The following is a 20558-nucleotide window of genomic DNA, read 5'->3' on the forward strand; positions in this document are numbered from 1 at the left end:
TCTTCTTTTTTTTTATATATTACATAAATATATGTATATCTGAAGCTGTTCGACCGTAGCTTTACGTTAGCTTCCGTATCGCCGGTTTCCTTGAATCGCGTAAACAGTGAGCATTACGACCGTCTTCCGTTAGTTTCTAACGTCGACTCGCACTATTGATCGATTAACCACCAAGATTTCCGCGCGTTCATGGTAACCAGTAAGTCGAATCTCGAGTCTAGTTACACGCGCGGCTAAGGAACCTTCGCACCTAATGTCTTTTCCAAAAATACAGCTTCGTTGATTGATTTTCGAATGAAGATTCATGCAGGCTTAAATCTTTCAATCGAGAGTTGTTCAATCGTGTAACTACATAACTTACAATGGTTCTTTTCCCGCGCGTTTTTCATTCATGATAGTTAGTCTCGCCTTCCGTCCCCAATATTCAACCACCCATCCAAACAGTACGCTCACCTTTTGTCGCTAAAATTCAGTGGTATAATGATATTCGAAGCCGAAATTGGATATACAATTTGTCTATGCGACGCCAATGAGCCGCGAGTGCCTGTCGATGGTGTGGGAGGGACAGAAAACTGAAACGTAGATATTTTTTCCAGACAAAAGTCGAGTCGGGGGACATTTCCTCAGATTTTCCAGAATCGTGTCCCTCTCCTCGATGTTCCTGTTCCTGCTAACGGCGTTCGTGTACAAAGGTGCAATTTTAGATGTAATGAACAAGTTCGTTCCCTTACTAGAAACTAAGGACTACTACCGGTAATATATTATACATATACACGGATCATACGGAACTATAGACACGCGTATGTCACTTACGAATATTATTACAGCTAGGTACCGAAATGAGCTTGGAAAATGTAGTTGTAATCCGTGCGTTTCGATAATCGAGCATTTTTCTACACTTCCGCGCGTAACATTTAAGAGAGATAAACGCGAAGATTGCAATATCAGAGAAACGGGGTGGCACGCAGGCTGATCGATTACTATCGAGGCGCGATCCCGTCGCGTAACGACCAACCATCGAACTCTCGATTCAAACAGGTACCTGAAGTTGCTTCATCAAACGTACGCGCCGAAAGGACACCGATACTAAACGCACATGGTTTCGTGTGTTTTTTGTTCAGCGATTCTTGTCGATCAAGTGCAATTAAGATGACGGGGTGATTCGAAAGCACGTGCGCTCCGAATCGGTGACGTCCCTTTGTAAGTAGACGAGCACGTTCTTTAAGTTTCTTTTCTTCTCTTTAGTAAACGTCTACGCGCAGCAGTGCACACCGTTAACGAGCGGGACGAATATAATTGGCCCTGCTCCTTGTCGCGTGCACTGTCTCGCACACAATTGGTGCAATAACTTTCCTTCGTGGCCTTTCTGCTGTAACGTGTGCAATAAGGATCAAAACGATGAGCTTTCCGTACCGAGGGATATCAAGGAGACAATACGTCTCTTATTCGTACTATAAGTCAAATGTCGATCACAATTTAACCGAAGAACGTATTGCTCTCAATTGATATTTCCAGAAATAATGTTTCTACTGCCTTTGTGGCAAGGGTTGTTTGGGTAGTCTCGCTCCAGTTCGTTTCTTTTCGTGGTTAAGTGACTTATACCTAATGGGGGAACTTCTGGCAAAGATAAATTCGATGCACAAATCAATTTGTAATTTTTCTTCTATTCTATCATTTCGAGAAAGTCTGGATGACATTACTTAGATAACTCTTGCTAGTGAAATTAAGCTACTTCATGGTTAACGGAAGTCCTTAGAAATCCGATCTCGACGTGACTCTCCCATCTTATTAGATTAATAGAATATGAATTATTGTATATAAATTCGCAAGTCTACTTTTATAAGATGTAGTATATTTGAATGGGATAGAGTTTCAAATGTGTACGAGCCACGTCGCGAGCACAGAGAGCTTTATGAAAAGAAAATAAAAAAAACGAAAAAAAAATTTGTTTCTCGTCTGTTTGCGAATGCAGATGAGCGTTCGGCTACGACGAATAGTAATCTGATCCCGATATTTAATAATGTTATTAACGATATTAATATTAATATATTCGATATTGTTTTAAAATAGTCTTCCATAATTTATTCGCCGACCCACTTCATTATATCGTTATATCGTGTAATATATTGTACACACGCTTCAAAGTGTCTATTTAATTATATACACATCAAAGTATATAATTCCGTTTTCTTATTCCAAAATCGTCCCCGCCGAATAAGCCGATTATACAACTGTTGAATTTTATTCATGCGATCTGTTTATTAGTTGCGCCGTCAGCGATGTACAAATTAAATTACGTGTACTTGAAAAATATATATATTATGCCCCCGAAAGTGCGTCGCATTTGACGAAATGGCGCTTGCTCTACAGTTCGAAATTCATCTTTCTTTCTTTTCACACGTAGAAATATATAAATATGTATATAAAGGTATTCGTATTGAAATGTTGAAGCGCAATCAAGTCTTCGCGGGTCGCACGATCCTTCTTCTTTGGAAGAATAAATTCACACAGAACACTCAATCATTCGTAACTCTTGATAAATCTTCTTTACTAACGGTATAAAAAATATGAACGAAATGTCGTAAGACTGGTTCATCCGAGAGACACCGTTTGGTGCTGCTTGTATATCTACATTTGCATAAATACACACGTATGTATATTGCGTGCCAGGAAATGCACTGTCGCTTATGATAGTGAACTTATAGAATACGGACGGATAAAGTGTGTATATTATAAATGTTCTTATAAAGGCGCTTGGTGAGATCACCCACGTCAAGGAATACCGTGTCCGCCTGTGACTCATCAGAGCTAGGGGTGGGATCGAAGCTAATTTTTAAATTCTCGACACTTGGGTTTCGAAATTTCGGCGCCTCGAGAACCCCATCCCTAATCAGAACCATGAGTACCAGCGATCAATCTAAAACGTAATTTATACTCCGACGAGTTATCACAACGTCCACACTCGAGTACGTCTCGCAGTGCGAATATAGAATGTATACTCCTCAACAGTTTGGCAGTGTAATACCCATACATTTGTGACAACTTAATAATCTCTTCCCCGCGATTCCCCACGACTGAACAACAACCCTTCAAGAGGACAAATTATGCCGATTATTCTGTGCCTATTCATCGACACGTAACTGACTGTTCAAACTACCCTAAAACCGCGAACCATCGCTCGCATCGTTGTATAATACGTTCTGTACACGATCCCTAACGAGAAATAAGTCTTCCTACTCTACGTAATACATTAGCGAACATACTATGCTACACAATTAGATACAATTCGCGATTCTGCTCAAGTACGTCCTACGTAAGACACCCCTTGGTCCCTTCCATCCAAGTGGTTACATTGCAAGTAAATATTGAGATCTGGTGTTCAAGAATATCGGCATCTTTCTAAACGATTGTCAGCGTCCCATCGCTTTCGTTCTCAGACTCCTCTGTCCTATCTGTTAACTTCGGTGGGTTGATAGTCATTTAGAACTCCTCTCTCAACACCCTGTATACAATTCGTCAAGCTGCACTCCTGGTGGCGGTTCACATTGCCGTCTCCAAAGGCTGACTCTTGCTCCGCGCTCCAGCAGACAGTTGCGTTAACTCCGTGGGCTCGTTCACCAGAAACACGTCTAGATTAGTCTCCAGCAACGCCTCGCTCTTGGAGCGCAGAGGCTTCTCCTCCCCGTTGTCAAGATTCGTCTCTAAAAGCGCTTCACTTCTAGGTCTACCCTCGTCATAGTGATAGGGATGCGGTGGTATAGGGGGGTTGAAATCCGGGGCGTACTCCGGCACGGGTTCGGAGGCCTGGCTCGGCGTCAGTGTGGCGTTGTCGTAGCTACGTCCCACGTTATAGTCCACGGGACTGTACGACGCTGATGCCTCGATATCGCGTTTCAATTCGCTAATTGAGTCTGTTAAGGCGAGGCTGGCGTGCAGCGGAAGAGTGGAGGTGTTGTTTAGATATGAACTCTCATGCGTGGCATTGACGGCAGGAGTTTCGTCGGCGGTAGTCTCTGTGGTAGTTTCTACCGGCCAATCGTTGGTGCTTCTCGACGCGAAGGTGGAGTGGTTCCTGAAGCCTTCGTTGCGGTAGGTCAGGTCGAACACTGGATTGTCCCCGCTCTGGGCTGCTGCGAACTTCTGAGCGGTGCTCTTAAAGTCGCTGGTGCTCGGGGAGTACCTTGGATTGTGAGCTTCGTACACGTCATAGCTCTGATTGTCTTCCATGGACGAGTTCAGCTGAGACTTGTCCATCGAGTCTATACTCCCACCGTTTAGCATCCTCTTGTAGTCTAGGGACTTGGAGTTCAGCGTGTCTGTAGAATGTTTCGTCTGAAAGCAACGGTTCCACGATGTTATCTTATCAACTATATTAAACGGGTGAAACGGACAGTAGAACTATGTTGAGATTGTAGCATATTTACCGTAATAGGCTTGCGTCGATAAGCGAGCTCTGTGAATCCAGAAGTAGAGCCGACGGATCGTAAAGAATGCAAGGATTGTCTGATGGAATTTCGTCTCTCCAGTCTTTCAATGTTTCTCTTCTTCGATTTAGACACCCAAAGTGCAATAGCTGCTGTTAGAAGTGCTAATGCTATCCCCGCTGCTCCTAGCACAGCTACAGCGACGATATCTTTCCTCCATGACAGTGGATCTATGTTCACTCTAGGATCTAAAGCAGTAGAATGGCTATTTCAGTAATTCCTTTGGTCAAGCAAATTTATAACCCCCACAAAAATGAGAAAATGTACCAATCTCGCATATAAAAGGGCTGAGCTGACCACAGTAGTCGATCTCTATCGTCTGATACGTGAAAGTTGTGCATTGATCCACGCGATCCAATTGCTGTATCCACGCACGGTCCGAGTATTCGTAACGTTCTTGTTGCTTCCGCAGAAATTGATAGAGTTCCAAGTAATCTCCCATAATGAAAGGCATCGATGCGTTCACTGACTGAAGGGCACAGAAGCAAGCCAATTTATCGTCAAATAAAATTCTATAGATCAGATTATTATTATTATAATTAGCCGCGTCCATTACTCACTCTACAGAAATCTCGAGCACTGTAGAAGTCCATCGGAGCGCCGATGTACGTGTAACACGTGTCGCCAACGAGATCCCACGCGGGTGGACACTTTCCATTCAGGACCGATTCGTTGCTCATGTGGAAGGGTTGGTAATCGACTTGCAGCAATTCGGGGGAGTCCCCTCTATCTCTGACTCTGCCTGCTACGGCTAGAGTTTCATTGTATCCCCACCAATTGTGCCTTGCATCCACATGAGATCTCCACATCTCTAATTGGCTATACAATTAACATTTCCTGTCTTATCCTCGCTCTACGTATTATGCTGTGTTAGTGGATGTACAGAACGATACATACTGCGATCTGTTTGTTGTTAGCATCTCGTAATCATTGTCTGGATTGAAAAAGACATTGTCGACGTACTGTTGGCCAGGGGTCCCAGCAACAATTGTACTGCGCCCGTCACGATCCACTGCATAATTTCTGCAACACCATTCGTTTCGTGTCATAGGCGATACACATATACGTAATGTTACACCGAACGTTGACCGCAAAATACATACTTGTAGAACCCATTGTGAGATGTGCTTTGATAAATCGGCAGACGGACTCTCTCGAATCCTGAGATCTCTAAAAGATGCGCGCCAAGGTTGGCGTGCAGATAATTCAGAGTCATGTTACTGACCACTTGTTTCAGAACGATGTTATTGTCGTAAGGGGCGTTGTTCTTTGTGAAATAGTTTCTGAATATAGTGACCTCTTGGTACGGGCTGCTTTGACGACCCTCTACGTACCTGACGGAATAGTTGGATAATTTCATTTACGCGCTCTCTTGGCAGTTAGTCGGTCTGAATACAATTACATACAGTGCGGGTTTGTTAAAGTTCTCGGCGAAAACATTGTTATGGATCCATCCCTTCAAGGAAGTCGCCGAGCCTCTGGAATCGGCTCGAATAGAAAGTCCGCCTTGGTTCTGTTCAACTAAATTGTTCTGAAATAATAAAAACAGCGTGGTAAAATATGATCTTATTAAGAAACATCCTGTCTCTAGACGCGAGAGTACTTACTCTAAAGAATAAAGATTGAGTGTTTTGAACATCGAGCCACAGGGCAGACTTGCAAGTGGTAAAATTACCATAAAGTTTCTCACAGTTGTTGGTGAACTGATTACGCTCTATGGTCATTATTGCATTTACTTCGCCAGCGCTGGCATACTTAATCGCTCCTTCGCGGCAGTTAGATATCACAGAGTACGAAATATTGTGCTGCACGTCGCGATCTGAAGAATAGAATAACATTTAGAAACAACTATACCAACAATCTCTCTGAGCTACAATCACTTACTAAATCCAATGGCAGATATTGGAAGCGTAACTACTTCCGCGATGAACCCGTGCGCGTTGCTTGCACCATTAGCGAACAGTCTTATACTAAGGCTGGGTCCCTGGGTCTTGAACAGCTTCTTCTCGTCAGGGCTGTTCGCTTCCAGATCACCTAGACTTTTAGCAGTGACGTTATATATGTCGCCGTCATACAACGTTATACTATCAGCACGGCCAGGCTTTCCAGTAGAATTAAAAAGATTGAACTGCAAGAGCCTGAAAATATAAGATCGATCATGGATATATCGACGACTCTATCTTCTAAAATATACAAACCTGAATCCAAAGGGTTTGGCCCTATAAGCACTGCGGAAAATCTTGACACAGTTCACGGGATGATTGTCATATTTGTAGTAAACGATCACGCGTTCTTCTAGCGTGATTTCCTTGGCGGTGTCACATATGTCGATCATACTGAACAGGTGATAAGGGATGTTGAGGTCTTTGATCGGAGTGAACGAACTCTCATCCGCCTCGCGCCCTTCCCCCGTTATCGAAAGTATATTCACGCCGTTCCCAAGAACGTTGTTGACAGCGTTAAACAATAATTCGACCTACAGAATCGATTAACAAGGGGTCACATCCGCCAGTAGTTATCGAGAGACGTTGCGATTAGATACTAACTGTGTGAGTCGGTGATATCACGTTGATACCGTGATAGGCGCTGCGAGTTACGTTCACCTGCATTATAGCTGGGGATTTCATAATAGTTTGCAGAGCAGCTGACTTCTCGAAATGCAGGACTCCAGCACCGATGATACTGATGTGCTTCAGGACTGACTCAACGCGCCTTAGTGTCTCATGAGTAACCATGTCATGAATCCTATGCTCGTAGAGATGATGCTCGAATTCACTGTTGGCTATGCGTATACCGCCCCAGTAGTCGTGCGCATCATCTAGATTCCGTTTCCCGCAATTGATGAAGACGAACTGGTTGTCCCATGGGCATTCGTGTCGATGGCCGTACAGCTGGCCATTCAATCTGATCTGACAGTCTTCGAGCTTCTCCTCCTTCCCAGTGCACTGAAATGTTATTTCAAACAGTGGTCAGAAGAAGGTTCTTATTAAAAGTTAAACGAAACGACAGTGAAACGGAAGTTAAACAGGCCGAACTAGAGTATCGTGATAGTATACCTGTAGCGGTTCCGGCCAAGACCAGACACGTATCAGGGAACCAGGATGAAGTTCGTATCTACGGTCGTATGATACATAGACATTAAGTGAGTCGTGGCCCAGCTGGCGGCAGGCTACTTGCGCATTTCTTTCGGTGAATCTGGTGTCGCACAGAGGTATCCATTGCAAGGTTGTCTTGTTGAAGAACTCCAGAAATCCTGTGTCAATATGGCATAGTGAATATTAATCTAGATACACATGAAGTTGGTATGGTCGTGAACTTTTGCAGGGTCAAAAAAACGCATTTATACGTAGGGCCCCGCACCGGCCGGCCATGGTCAGAATAAAATCAATTAGCCTAAACTCTACCTTCGTTGTTCAAGGAGGAGCACCGACCATCCTTGCAAAGGCGAATAGTTTCCTCCGATATTGAGACTACATTCCCAGGCATCCTCGTTCCTTTCGCATCCACAGACTCGTGGGTATCATTACGCTCCATTGGCCTCATTATAATCTCATGGTCAGGCACGCCCACAGCCTTCAGCGTACCAAGAACTAGGATCCCCACGTTTGGAGCGAACTCCATCACCACGTCCGGATAAATGTGTAAAGTGGCCTCTGGCATGATGGTGATGTCAGATCGTACAACGTAAGGCCTATCCCTAGCGTGTATGGATAGGTTCTCTATGATCCGTCCGCCCAGATTATCCAAATCCACTTCTCTCGCAATCTGCCAGGACGCAGAGACGGAGGAGTCGAAGGTGTCGCTGGTCAGGAAGGGTCGATAATTGGCTACCGCGTGATCGTTCCAGTCATCAAAGTCGAAGATTCGTCGCCTAGAAAAGTATACAGATCTAAAAGATCTCGATACTGCAAATACTCATTGAAAGCTCGGATTGCTTCGATACCTTATCTCAATGTCCTGGAAAGTTCCCCACCAGTTCTCAGTCACGTCAACTTCATTGTTAATCTTAGCTGTCCTAATGCCAGCTAATAGTTCATAGTCCAAGGAGTTCTCGCCAAAAAGATTTCTATTTATCTGCACCTTCTGGATGCCATGGAAACCGACCACATAACTTGGACTATCATCCGTACGTCGCGGTCCCATTCTAGCCAGATCATAGCTGTTTCTTTTAATCTCGTTATAATGGAAACGGGCGTCAACGTCCCCCACGATCTCAGACTGGCTGTCTGCCTTGAACTCCACCATGTAGATCCCAGTGTTACTTTCTATACGGTTGTTATCAATTTGCATTTTCTTCTCCATCCCGCGGACAGATATCAGACCGGTCTTACAACGGTTCCCCTCGAATCGGTTGTGGGATATGTTTAAAGTAGCGTAGTGGCCATCGACTATGAAAGCGAATTGCTCGTTGTTCCGCCAGGTGTTGTTGTCGAAGTACAGCGTGTGCGTGAAATTCTCGTTGTACTGCCATACATCGGGCAGTAGTACCTCGAAGCCGCCTCTTCTGTTTCGTTCAATGGTGCTGTCCTGCATTATCCAGTGGAAAAGGTTGTTGGAGTGCCTGGCATCGTGACTGAATTGATATATCCCTTTACCATTGTCCGTGATTAAGCTGTCGTTGATGTGAATGGCAATTTCAGACAGATTCATCTTGAAGATATTCCAGTGCGGTGAGTGTATGTAAATTGCCTCCTCCTGGTTGTGAGACACTTCACAGCCGATCAACTGCATGGTCTCGTTAGCTTTTCGAAGAAAGTGGTCGCCGATTTCATCTAAATAACGATTGTAGAATGACGCGAGTATGCCTCTCCTATTGTTCTTGATCTTGGACTTCGTGACCAGCAATGTTGGAATAGGACCTTTTATAATCTTGTTTTTCACGTCCTGTAAACGTAGTTTAGGAATGATGTCTGCAATATTGGGAGGGTTTTAAGTAGAGATGGGTTTCTCGAAGCGTCGAAATCCAGATAAGAAAAAGTATAAAATCAATGAATAAAGAATCGGTCTTATATTTTTGTTTGTATTTTCTTTAAATATAGTCAATAAAAATTTAAGGCCGTCGCACATTTTGGCGAAGGGCGGCGATACGAAGAGATAAGTTTACAAACAATTGAGCACCGAAAATGCGCGACGGCTTTTATGCAGAAATTCTGCTGACTTCGGTTCTTAAAGCAAGATAGATAATCCCTTTACAAAACAGAATCAGCACTTCAAGTCTCGAGAGTTTCGAGTTTCGAGTTTCGAGTTTCGAGTTTCGAAAGTTTCAAAGCCTTCCAAACTCTCGGATTCGAGTTTCGAGAATTTAAGAATCAGCTTCGAACCCACCCCAAGTTCCAAATTTCTCTATATACCTGGATTGGAGCTCGAAGGGCTGTAAGAACCATAACAGCACCGCCAAGTGCATTCGCGCCGCTGTCGTACTCCAGGACCACAGCGAAGGAGCTGGACGTGACTGGGAATACAGCCAAATCTCGCTTCAGGTGCCAAATATCTCGGCTAGGGTCAATATACTGAGAATCGTGTATGGTAATCTGTTCTGTACTGCGATTTTCGATGGGATTGAGAAGCTGGATACCAACCACGTATCCTGGTCTGCACTGTGAAGTTCGCAAAGTCCAATTGAAACACTTCTACTTCCACAAGCCGCAAAAGAACGGCGAATCATTTAATAAACTTACTCTAATGTTGATACGCTGCTGAATGGGATCACCGCTGACTTTGGCCGTTATCATATACTTTGTTTCTTCGTTGGCAAGCTCGATGTCTCGCATATAACTCGGTAGGACTATCGGATCATACGGCGAGTCAATTGTGTCCGGCGCGCGTATAAACCAGCCAGCGAATTCCCTCTGCTGAACAGCAGATAGAGCAGGGTTGTGCCTTATCCCTGCCACTTTATTATTCTCGATCCTGGAGTTAATGACTTGCATTCCTAACTGCTTAAAACTGATGCCACTTCCTCCATTCTGCGAGAAGTCGCTGTTCCTGACTGTGTTCACTGCGTCAGCGGAATATATGTCTGAGTAGAGGACTCCTAAACCATCCTGTAGATTGTCGATCACCCTAACGCTGTCCAGTGAGTGCCGCGCGAAGTCGATTTGCAGAGCTGAAAAGATTTCAAGGGTCTCTCGTGGCACCTTTTATGTGCATCTTCTAGCTACTGTGGTTAAAGGATTACCTGGCTTGAAAGAATTCGTGGCATAATCTAGCAGCCCTGCTCTCTCTATAGTCACATACTGTAGGTCGCTTCTCTGAGCCAGTGGCCCTAGCCGTAGACCTGCCCACGCTGCTTCCGAACACCTAACACCCACATCATTGTCATGGGTACAAGAATTCTCAAAGCTTTGCCCTCTCTCTGCTCGACACTTCGATACGTCGTCGTCGTCCTCGGTGCATCTAACGTTGCTTAAAACAATATCCTCGTTGATACCCGCGTTTGGAATCTGGGAGCGTTCCATTAACCAATTGTCAGGGTCCAGAGTAAGCCCTAATTGATGGCAAACCAGTGCCGAGTCGCGAATAGTCCACCCGTAATTGCAAACAGTCCCCCATTTGTCGCCAACTTTCACCTGGTAGACACGCATAGGACTTTAGCACTAGAAGTAACTGGCAATGGCCCCTTGGTTCTTGATTTATTCTCTCCTACCTGTAATCTCCCTTCAAGGTTCGTTTTCCCTCCAAGGAGTCGCACAGGCGACTCCATTTCGCTCGCCTGGCTGAGCCCCTGGTCCGCGAGAGTCTCATTATCAGCACCCATGAGGATCTCCTCTTTCAGAGTGAATAAAATGTCACTGGGTCGTTTTCCACGGGCGTCCAACCGACCGGCGACCATCATCCCCACAGCTGGGGGGAAACGCAACGTGACGCCAGGGTGGAGAATCAATTTACCGCCGGGTCGTACATTGATATCACGCTCGACGATGTATTCCCCCGCGTTCAGTAACTCCAGGCCATCGACTTCGCCTCCGACTAGATTTGTACCAGGCGTGACGAACCGAGGGACGAACGTTGGGTTTGATATGATCGTGGTAGCACCTGGATTGCTGCTGTGCAGCAAGTATGGTAGATACTCGATCTTCGCGAGATTGTATCTGTCTTTCCTACGAGACAAAAGTGGGAGTGAATTTATAGGATGATTCTATGATAATGATAAAATAAGAAGAAAGTTAAGAACGACGATGGATTAAATATTTAAGTGCACACCTGTGGAACAGTCTTTCGAATATTCTGTTCTCTTCTGCGAAGCCAAGCCAGTTGTAGGTGCAGTTGATTATCTTACTCTGGTCCTCCAAATGGGAACCAACCTCGTACCGTGACTCAGGATTGTGCAATATATTCCGAAATACCTCCACGTTGCTCGAGGAAACGACAACCACTGCCGACACTCTAGAGCGTGGTATCAACCTGGATCTCATTTCGTTGTTGCTGTCGAACAGCTCGCGAACACGATTGTCGCGCAAGAAATTCCTGGTGAACAATGCCTTCTGCGTGTCGCTGTAGGGTGAGAGGCCAATGCTGACCACGAAAGCCCCTCGATTCCCGTAAAATTCATTGTGCCTGACAATCACTTTAGCTGGTAGGACATTGAATTCCTCATAGAGAGGGTTCTTAATTACTATACAGCCGCTGGATTGCTCCCGAAATAGGTTGTACTCGATGATTGCTTCTAGATTAAGGGCGGGGCTGAGTTTGATGCCGAACTTGCTGTTCTGCACGAAATAGTTGTGGCCGATTTGGAGCCTCAACGGGCCCTCGTTTTGCCTCCAACTGGATTCCACTTGTAACGCTGTCTCGGCACTGCTATTGAACCAATTGCCAGTTACGTTCACGTAGGAATTGCCGGTCGCATTACCCACCTAGGGAGAGTATAAATATCAGAAACATGTGCATCCTTTGAAATAATTGAACGGTACTTCTTTCTTCCCTAAAAACGGGAATCCACCTGAAAACTAAGCTAAACTAAGCTAAGCTATTAGTTTTTGGCGGAAACAGTTCCCGGATGTATCGAAGTTAATTTTATAAAACTTAGCATAGAATAGCTTAGCTTAACTTTCAGGTGGAGTCTCGGTTTAATCCTTGCTCCAATCCCTAAATATCCCGAAAAGGAGAGCTATGTCTGGGTTATACACACTTACAAGAATACCAATGTCCTTATTCCGGAATATCTGAGAGTATTCCACCACAGTGGTCTGATTGAAGTACACATATTCAGTGTTCGAGCTGTCGTTCAGCCACACAGCAAATCCATATCCCTGATTGGAGGAAATGCTCGTTCGGGACACGTTCCTATTCCCCCCTGTGACGGTGATGTTAATGCCGTCTCCCCCGTTAAAAGATATACGGCTACTGGTAATATTCACATCCGCAGCACCGCCCAACACGTGCACGCCAGCCACGTGCTTGTTGCTGGACACAGAAGTCTCATGAACGTGCAGAGCTGACCTTAGGTTCTCCACAGCAATGCCCCTTCCATTATTCCCAGCTATAATGCTTCCAGTCACGTTCAGATCGTACATTTTTTCTAAAACGAAACACCGCTATCAACCGTTGAACAACAGTTTCACCAGACATTGGATACAGGGTCCATATAATTTATAAGATAAGCTTTCAAATCAACTTCTCATCTCATTATCATTTAAAATCCCCACCCTTTCCAGGAAGCAATACGACGGGCCCTGTATCCGTCAAGCGAGAGTTGAAGACCAGGCACTACGACCTTTGGGTCCTTTGGAAACCTACTGTAGCCCGAGGACAGTCGCACGAAGACTATCGTGTTGGTGCGCGGCTCAGCGATGAATTTCACGTACAGATTCTGTCGAGTCGTCGTGACGCTCTGAGGTAAAGTGCCATTCTTCACTTTCACCCTGGCTAACAGCTTGTCCGCCACGCTGACACCGTCGTACACCTCTATTATCGCGCTGTGGTTCCTATCGGTCCTCATTTGCAGGAAGTGCATCGTCAACGCGTGCCCTGGCCTCGTGAAGATGTGCTGCGACCAATCCATCCGGACATTCCAACTCGGCGCTTTGCTTCAAGAGGCTGGGATCAACGTTCGTAAGGATACTCACCTGTGGGCAGCGTTTCATGTTCGGCGCGTACTTGCTCTGCTCCATGGAGATTATAACAGGGAAGGTTTGACTAGCTGTGGTCGGAAAGGTGCATAAGTCGAAGACCTCTGTGCGATCTAGCTTGTCATCTGGTCGCTCGTTGAAGTGAACGTACTTGATACCGTCGGCCCCATTGTCGAGGATGGAGCATTCGTTGATGTGCGCCATTCCAGAGGAGCTGTTCACGTATATCCCGTATCCTGTTTATTGGCAAACGGAAATGTTGTAGAATCAGTGAGCAGGCGGTTTTACTTTTTACTCGCGTCGGGTATTAATATTCAAAGCACCTCTATTATTCTGAATGGTGCAGTTGTTGATTACCACGGGTGCGTTCGGTATGGTGACGTTGATGCCAGTGAAGGCGGCATGGAGCACCGAAATAGATTCCATTTGCGGTGGAACACCTTCCACATCGATCGCCGCTGTAACATTATATTCCCGGCCTGTTCCTGCATGCCTGTTAAAGGTACACCAGTATTAGCGAAAGCTCACCACCAATGTCAGCGAATGAAATTCGACTCAGGTGTTTAACAGACAGGCTTACTCTATTACTATGTTCCGCAGGATCGACTTGGACTTTCGTACGTAGAGGGTGTTCTCCTGGATCAATGGCCGATCGTACAGAGCTTCCTCGAACCGGATGCCCCTCCAGTGTTTGATGGCCTTCGTGGCCCCATCGTGGTGTGGCAGACAGGAGACGCCGAGATCAGGATGGTAATCTGAAACCGCATGGACGTGTCTCTACGTAGTTCTCCCATAAATACTTGAGCTGCTTCGGAATACGCGGGCAGCATAGGGGTAGGAAGATGGTTCTGAAGTAGCCAGACTCAGGGATAGCGTCGCGGGCCAGGAGGCGGGTTATCCGACGAGCAACTCCTTTCTTTAGAACAACAGGTAGGACGAGGTTTAACTCGTCCCCGATGACAGCGCACCCCCGCGAGTAGGATCCACTCCCTCTATGGCTCAGGTCCAAGAAGGGAGTTGCTATCGCAAGGGGTTAGGGATTTCAATGGTGGGTAATGCGCGCTCCTTCGTGGACCCAATGCAGCAGAGCGCCTCGAGCTCTTTAACTACTACTTCAGAATATAAGCTGCGCTCTAGATAAGAACTTAAATACTATACCGCAAACACCGCCACCAAGCTGCCTATCGGACCACCTCTCGCAGCTCGTTAAAGAGGCTTCGGTGCCCCTGCAGCCCGGCTGCTCATACAGAAGCCGCGGCTTCGCGGGCCACAGCCTGTCCATCCACGACCACCATTGGCCACCTTGGAAACCCAGCTGTCTGCACGCCGTCTCCAAATCAGCTCGAGTCCAGCTGCCATTAAAGAATTATTAACGTGACGTTAACGACGCGCGGCAGGCGGATACTTACTTCCTTGAATTTGTGCAGACAGCTCGCCACTCGCCTCGATGGAACAGCTCTAATCTACCTTGGAACGGGGTGGGACCATCGACCAGCCGTATCGTAAGCGGCGATTCAACAGGATGCACTTGACTGTTCGCCTCGGCTGCCGTTAGTAAAATTGGAGCTTGTGGTTCTCCCTAAAAGCAGGAATTACCATTAGTAGGTGGGTCAGTTTCGTCACATACAGAGTTCTCTTCTCCGGTATTCAATGCTCCAAAGTTACAAGTAAAACTCTATCTACTCTGTTGAACTTTAGGATAGCTTTATACCCGAAAGATAAAAATATTCTCAATCTAACGAGACCTGATCGCCACGCTACAAATAACACAAACACCCTAATTCGTGACCGCGCAGGAGGTGGAGGAAGGTCTCGTCCGCAGCGTAAGAGGATTAGCGAGGCCGAAGGTTAACAGTTCAGGCCAAGAACCGCCGTTTGATACGTGACCTGAAACGCGCCGCGTGGCGGAGGCGTGCGGTTGATTCACTCGCTGCCTTCCCATCCAGCTTTTAATCGACTTATTAGCTGGCTAAGCTGGCTTCTTGTTTAGGGCTCTCGACCTGCCTCTGCCCTCGCGGAAACGCTCCGATTAGAAATCCCCTGTTTTTAAGTGGATCACTTCCACTCGCTTTCCTCCGACCTCTGTTCAGTGAACTCCAACTTCCAACCCCCTTCAACCCACTTCGGTGTTCACATAGAAGTGCCCCCTAAGAACCTCTGCTAAATAACAGTGGAGCATCAGTTTTCAAAAGACAATTTATATGGTCATGCGATACAAAACAGTTCTGCTGTCTCTACTAAAGAGCACGCTAGAAGAATTGGTATACTATATAATAACGCCAGTTCTGTGCAGCAGCGCGTGTGCATCACGCCAGCGGTACAATCGCGCGCTGCCGCTACGTGATGCGAATAAAGGAACAATCAGCCCGGCTCGCGTGTTTCTGGAATTTCCGGTCACTCGATGTCCCTCGCGGAGACACCATCCGAAACCCTTCGTGCATTCCTCGGCAACAATCGTTTAAAACGCTCCTCCGCTGAAACTGGTTTTATTATCACGCGGGATAAAGCATCCCCGCTTTCTCGCCGTAGGTGCGTTTACTTTCGAGCGTGATCCGTGGAACGAGGAACGGTTGCGCGGTAATTATCCAGCTGTATTTGCGAACCGCCAAACCTTTCCTCCCACTGGACGACGAACCGCTGGCTGCTCCTTCGACTGTTAAAAACCACCGCTTGCTCGAAGGCGAACACTAAGTAGCGCGTAACGAGAGGCGAAACGAACTAAGGGGGCATTCGAGAGCCGCGGTGATTACGATTCTGTATACCGGAAGCGCAGCTTTAAAGGTAGTATAGGGTTACAGGGAGAACGCGCTCTGCGTAGATGAAATTTCATGTACGCGGAAGGAAAGCGAGAATTAGTCTATTAGGTGTGATTTTATTAGAGAAATACTGCTGGCATCAGTATCCCTAATTAGGCACCAAACGGTGCGCCAGTAACGTGGGTGTTCTACTTCCTTATCGCTTATCAGTGTCATGGCGATATCGATTCCCGGGAAGGGTACGTTCGATTAGTAAAATTTCTCTGGGATTGGGCTCGTAAATGCTTCTAGGAACTTGGAATTATTAGCACCAGTCACTTCTGGCATGTCCCCGTAGTAACACGTGCGCAATCGTGCGGCTAGATGAGTCATGTTCATTCAACGTTAGTACACATGTATAAACACTCATCTGTCTCTTGTGTACGTGATAGCTATCGTAATAATTGATGCAACACGGGCGTACAGGAGTATGAGTTTGGTAGCGAAATCTCTGCTCGTAAGCTGTATTTAATTTATCCCGCTACAGGTTTCATTACTTATTAGTTTCTATTCACAGCACTATTTCTCTTCCGCTAAATTAATATCCCCTGTTTCGCGGGCTGTGCACCTCTGCGCTTATGATCCCGCAGAAATTTGAATTTAAAAATCAAATCTCTGCACATAATTACATTTAACTTACGCCCTCTACAATTCCTATAACTTATCAGCTTCAATCCTCGACTGAATCTCTATTTTCCTCCACCCCCTCCGCCAAATACATTTCCCTCGTTCCACAAGCTATTTACCTTCGCAGTGACGATCCCGCGAACAGTGATCCCGATCATCGGACCAAACCGGATCTCCACCCCGGGCTCTATCACCAGTTCGCCCTCGCGTTCCACGAACAGATCCTCACGGACCAGATAAGGGCTCTTCGATCTTTCCAGCATTCGCTGGCCCCGCACGATATGCCCCCCGTGCAGCTCCGTGAACCCGCCGTTCGTATTCCCATTGCTGGCGTTCACGAATGTCGGCTCGGTGTAATAAATGGACGACTGCTCGAACCCTTCGTCCGACTGTCCTCGAACCACGGCCAGTATAGTCACAAGCAAGCCCGCAAAACGCATCTTGCCGCGCGCACCGAAGCCTCCCAAGTCTCGATGAAATTCTCACTAGAGCAACGAAACACCTGAACGCAGAACCCGGAGGGTACCATGTATCTCGGATCGACGAACGATCAATGCATTCCCGTCCACGAGCGAGCTCCAAGACTCGTTGAAGGGCTTCGAACACTTCGATGACACTTGTTGCAACATTTAGATAGATCAACTATCCGCCAGGTTTTCAACAGAGATAACGATATTTGTTCGCAGATAAAAGGTACGCATCGACCGTTTCACCAGGCCTGGATAATATATAGGTCTCATGAATCTCTTTTTTTTTTATCGCGATACTCGAATGCGTCACACGATGATTCCATCCATACGCGCTGGCAACGTGCGTAATTCAATCTATACTTTCACTGAACGTATCGTTACGAAGATCCTCGCAGCCACGACCCACCGTCGGTACGTTTCTTTGCTAGGTTTCCTTTCAAAGGTGTGTTTTTGATCGAAGAGACTGCCATCGATCCTCCACGATCGTCCACATTCTAACGCACAACGTTCCACGATCATTCAAGGATCTACGGTTACAAATTACAACCGCTCAACCATGTATCTTATCTGTACACACCGACACGCTGCGTTCACAAGCTTCGCCGAAATCCCTCCGAGAGACCCATATTATCGATAGGTAGATATCAGTTGCCCGCGGGATAATCCAGCACCGCTACGCCAACGCAGAAATGGGCTGTATTTTAAATTCGAGCGTTAACCTTTCCTCTCGGCGTGCTCTTTCACGCGCCAGGGACCACAGCTAGACTGTGGCGACTCGACTGCACTGATGCCGTTGCTCTCCCGTCACGAAGCCCTTCGCCAGCGACCATCGAGAAGACGCCGTTCATTCTGACGGCTACGTCCGCTGGGAGAAGGGAGTCTGTTCACCGTGGGACCACAGTGCTGGTAAAGGTGCAGCGAGCTTGTTAACTAAACCATCGAGCGGCGGTGCTGGCTGACGTAGAAGCTCTGTGCTACCAGTCGTTATCTTCTCGTATTTCTATCGTTTCTTTCTCTGAACGCTTCGAGTATGTTTACTTTATTTTGCTTCTTTCAGCTACTGTGTCACGGTTCAATGGGTTCGACTGCCGCACAGCTATACGTGGTACACAACTGCTGTTTAAATGTAGCACAGTTCGCCGATCGACGGGTGGGTGAACGTTCAGGTTGGATCACAGGGGATAGTCCCTTTTTTTATTTATGCTCGATGGTACCCGACGGTACCTTTGGTATAGTGGGGGTATTCGTAACGGACGAAAGAAGCGTAGATCGTGGAGCGTGGCTTGGCGGAGGCGCGATGGCCACCTGGCGTCACGTTGGGCGCGGTTTCACTGACTCGATTCGCTGTATGCCTGTCGTCTTTGCCTATAGACGACTCAACCGACTCACCTTCCCTCGCGTTTTGCCGCAGCCCCCTGCCGCTAGCCTGCCACGGAGCGCCAGTATTGTTACCGCCGCTGCCCACTCACGCTGAAAGGTAAAGCCTGTCACGTGACACGGGGACGGTGTACGTCACAGGTTGTGAAACAGGTGAGCTGCTTCTGGGAAACCTGTCTCCTTCGTCATTAACGCCTGGCGATGCTTCGACGTGCTGGAATGTGCTATATGGGTTTTCAAGGGATTCCCCATTTTTTATGGCGTATCGTGTTTGATAGATCTGTATTTGGTTGGGTTGGAGAGTTAACGTGTAGGTGAATAGAGACATTGTATATGCGAGGTGTGGTGAATAAAGTGTGTTTGCAATCCTGCCTAAAAAGTGTTGATAAGTATAATTAAGTATGAGCGGAATAATTATGAATACTGTGTGGAAACGTAGTTGGGGGTCTATATTTTCATAAACAATTGCAACTGTGCATAATTTGTTCGAAGAAAATGCATAATCTGTTGAATATAGAGAATAAATGAAAATGACAAGTTTGCCGCATCCCTGTCCAAAAAATGTAATTGCTAATTCAGTATAAACAAAATAATGATAAATATTATATAAGAAGATAGTTAGAGGTCTATACTTTAATACGCGACACTAAAAATATATAAATTCATTGTAGAAATTGTTTATTTATTGTTTGAAAGAACCTTTTGGAACACATGGGCACATAAATGCTGGCGGTGCGTAGCGGTGAAAAAAATAACTAACATTTATGAAACAGTTAACAATTATACTGGCGCATTCGTGTTTTGACGCCCACTTTTTCAAGTTCTTTCATCGCTTTTTTCCAATATATAAAATTTTATCTCGCTGACTATTGCTGCAGAATGATCGACAGTGACTTCGCAAAGAGGCCTAGGACTTCGGAGTGCATTTAGATAAATAAACCCCCTATTTCTATTCTGGCAACACGACTCCTGCAATAAGTTGAACCCCCGTTGCCAAATATGAATTTGGACATTTTGGAATTGTATTTCTAAACATTGAGCGCTAATTCTCAAAATAGAGACACTTCTCATATTTCCCTATAAAATTGATCATGTTTGCGCCCGTAATTAATCAGTTATTAGCAATTATTTCACACCATGCACGTAGAAATAATGGGCGTCAAAACGCGCCCACGCCAGTCCTAGCTAAATTCATAAATTGTAGTTACTTCTTTTACCGCTACGCACCACTAGCATTTGTGTGTCCATAAAGTGATCAAATTGTCAAAAGGCTTTATCAAGCAATAAATAAACAATTTTCTTGCTGAAAGTGGTCGCATAATGATCCCTAGAGCCTCTAGAAAAGGCCTATATCGTCAGTTTCAAATAAATAAACAAATTCGTATGTTCTCGAACATAACCTCTTATTCAAAGAATCGAACTAACGCGGTGAATGAACAAATTCTCAATTTTCTACAATTAATTTATGTATTTTTAGAGTCGCACCTGAAAGAATAGACCCTTGGCTACCTTCCTATATAATATTTATGATTATTTTCTTTATAATTAATTAGTTATTAGCATTTTTGGACAGGGATGGGTCAAACTCTTCATTTTCATTACAAAGTACTCTCTTTATTCAACAAATTATGCATTTTCTACAAATAATTTATGTACATTTCCAATTGGTTATGAAAATATAGATTCTTGACTGTTTTCCTATTACTATTAAATTTTCTAGAAGCAATGAAGAGA

The 20558-nt window shown here is 45.7% G+C and overlaps 1 protein-coding gene and 2 long non-coding RNA genes across 3 annotated transcripts; 2 read left to right on the plus strand and 1 right to left on the minus strand.

Moving 5' to 3' along the window:
* Positions 1–27: 27 nt before the first annotated feature.
* On the minus strand, positions 28–18892 carry Bark (C-type lectin domain-containing protein bark beetle). The gene is made up of 27 exons (XM_076816584.1): positions 17097–18892; positions 14965–15134; positions 14714–14907; positions 14136–14310; positions 13879–14048; positions 13553–13791; positions 13224–13473; positions 12620–13005; positions 11688–12340; positions 11131–11584; positions 10663–11053; positions 10163–10590; positions 9836–10081; positions 8428–9368; positions 7889–8355; positions 7541–7737; positions 7031–7429; positions 6683–6960; positions 6369–6622; positions 6092–6303; positions 5891–6015; positions 5588–5818; positions 5382–5507; positions 5045–5303; positions 4752–4953; positions 4425–4672; positions 28–4332 (listed from the first exon to the last, which is right to left on the minus strand). The coding sequence occupies exons 1-27, from the start codon at positions 17415–17417 to the stop codon at positions 3541–3543; spliced, it is 8808 nt and encodes a 2935-aa protein (XP_076672699.1). The 5' UTR covers positions 17418–18892; the 3' UTR covers positions 28–3540.
* On the plus strand, positions 14440–16866 carry LOC143371432 (uncharacterized). The gene is made up of 3 exons (XR_013086020.1): positions 14440–14485; positions 14693–15160; positions 16085–16866. It is a non-coding gene; the product is annotated as an uncharacterized LOC143371432 (long non-coding RNA).
* On the plus strand, positions 18482–19203 carry LOC143371431 (uncharacterized). The gene is made up of 2 exons (XR_013086019.1): positions 18482–18597; positions 18819–19203. It is a non-coding gene; the product is annotated as an uncharacterized LOC143371431 (long non-coding RNA).
* Positions 19204–20558: the final 1355 nt, after the last annotated feature.

The sequence above is a fragment of the Andrena cerasifolii genome, chromosome 7 (genome assembly GCF_050908995.1).
Source record: "Andrena cerasifolii isolate SP2316 chromosome 7, iyAndCera1_principal, whole genome shotgun sequence".
In the NCBI taxonomy this organism is placed as follows: Eukaryota; Metazoa; Arthropoda; class Insecta; order Hymenoptera; family Andrenidae; genus Andrena; species Andrena cerasifolii.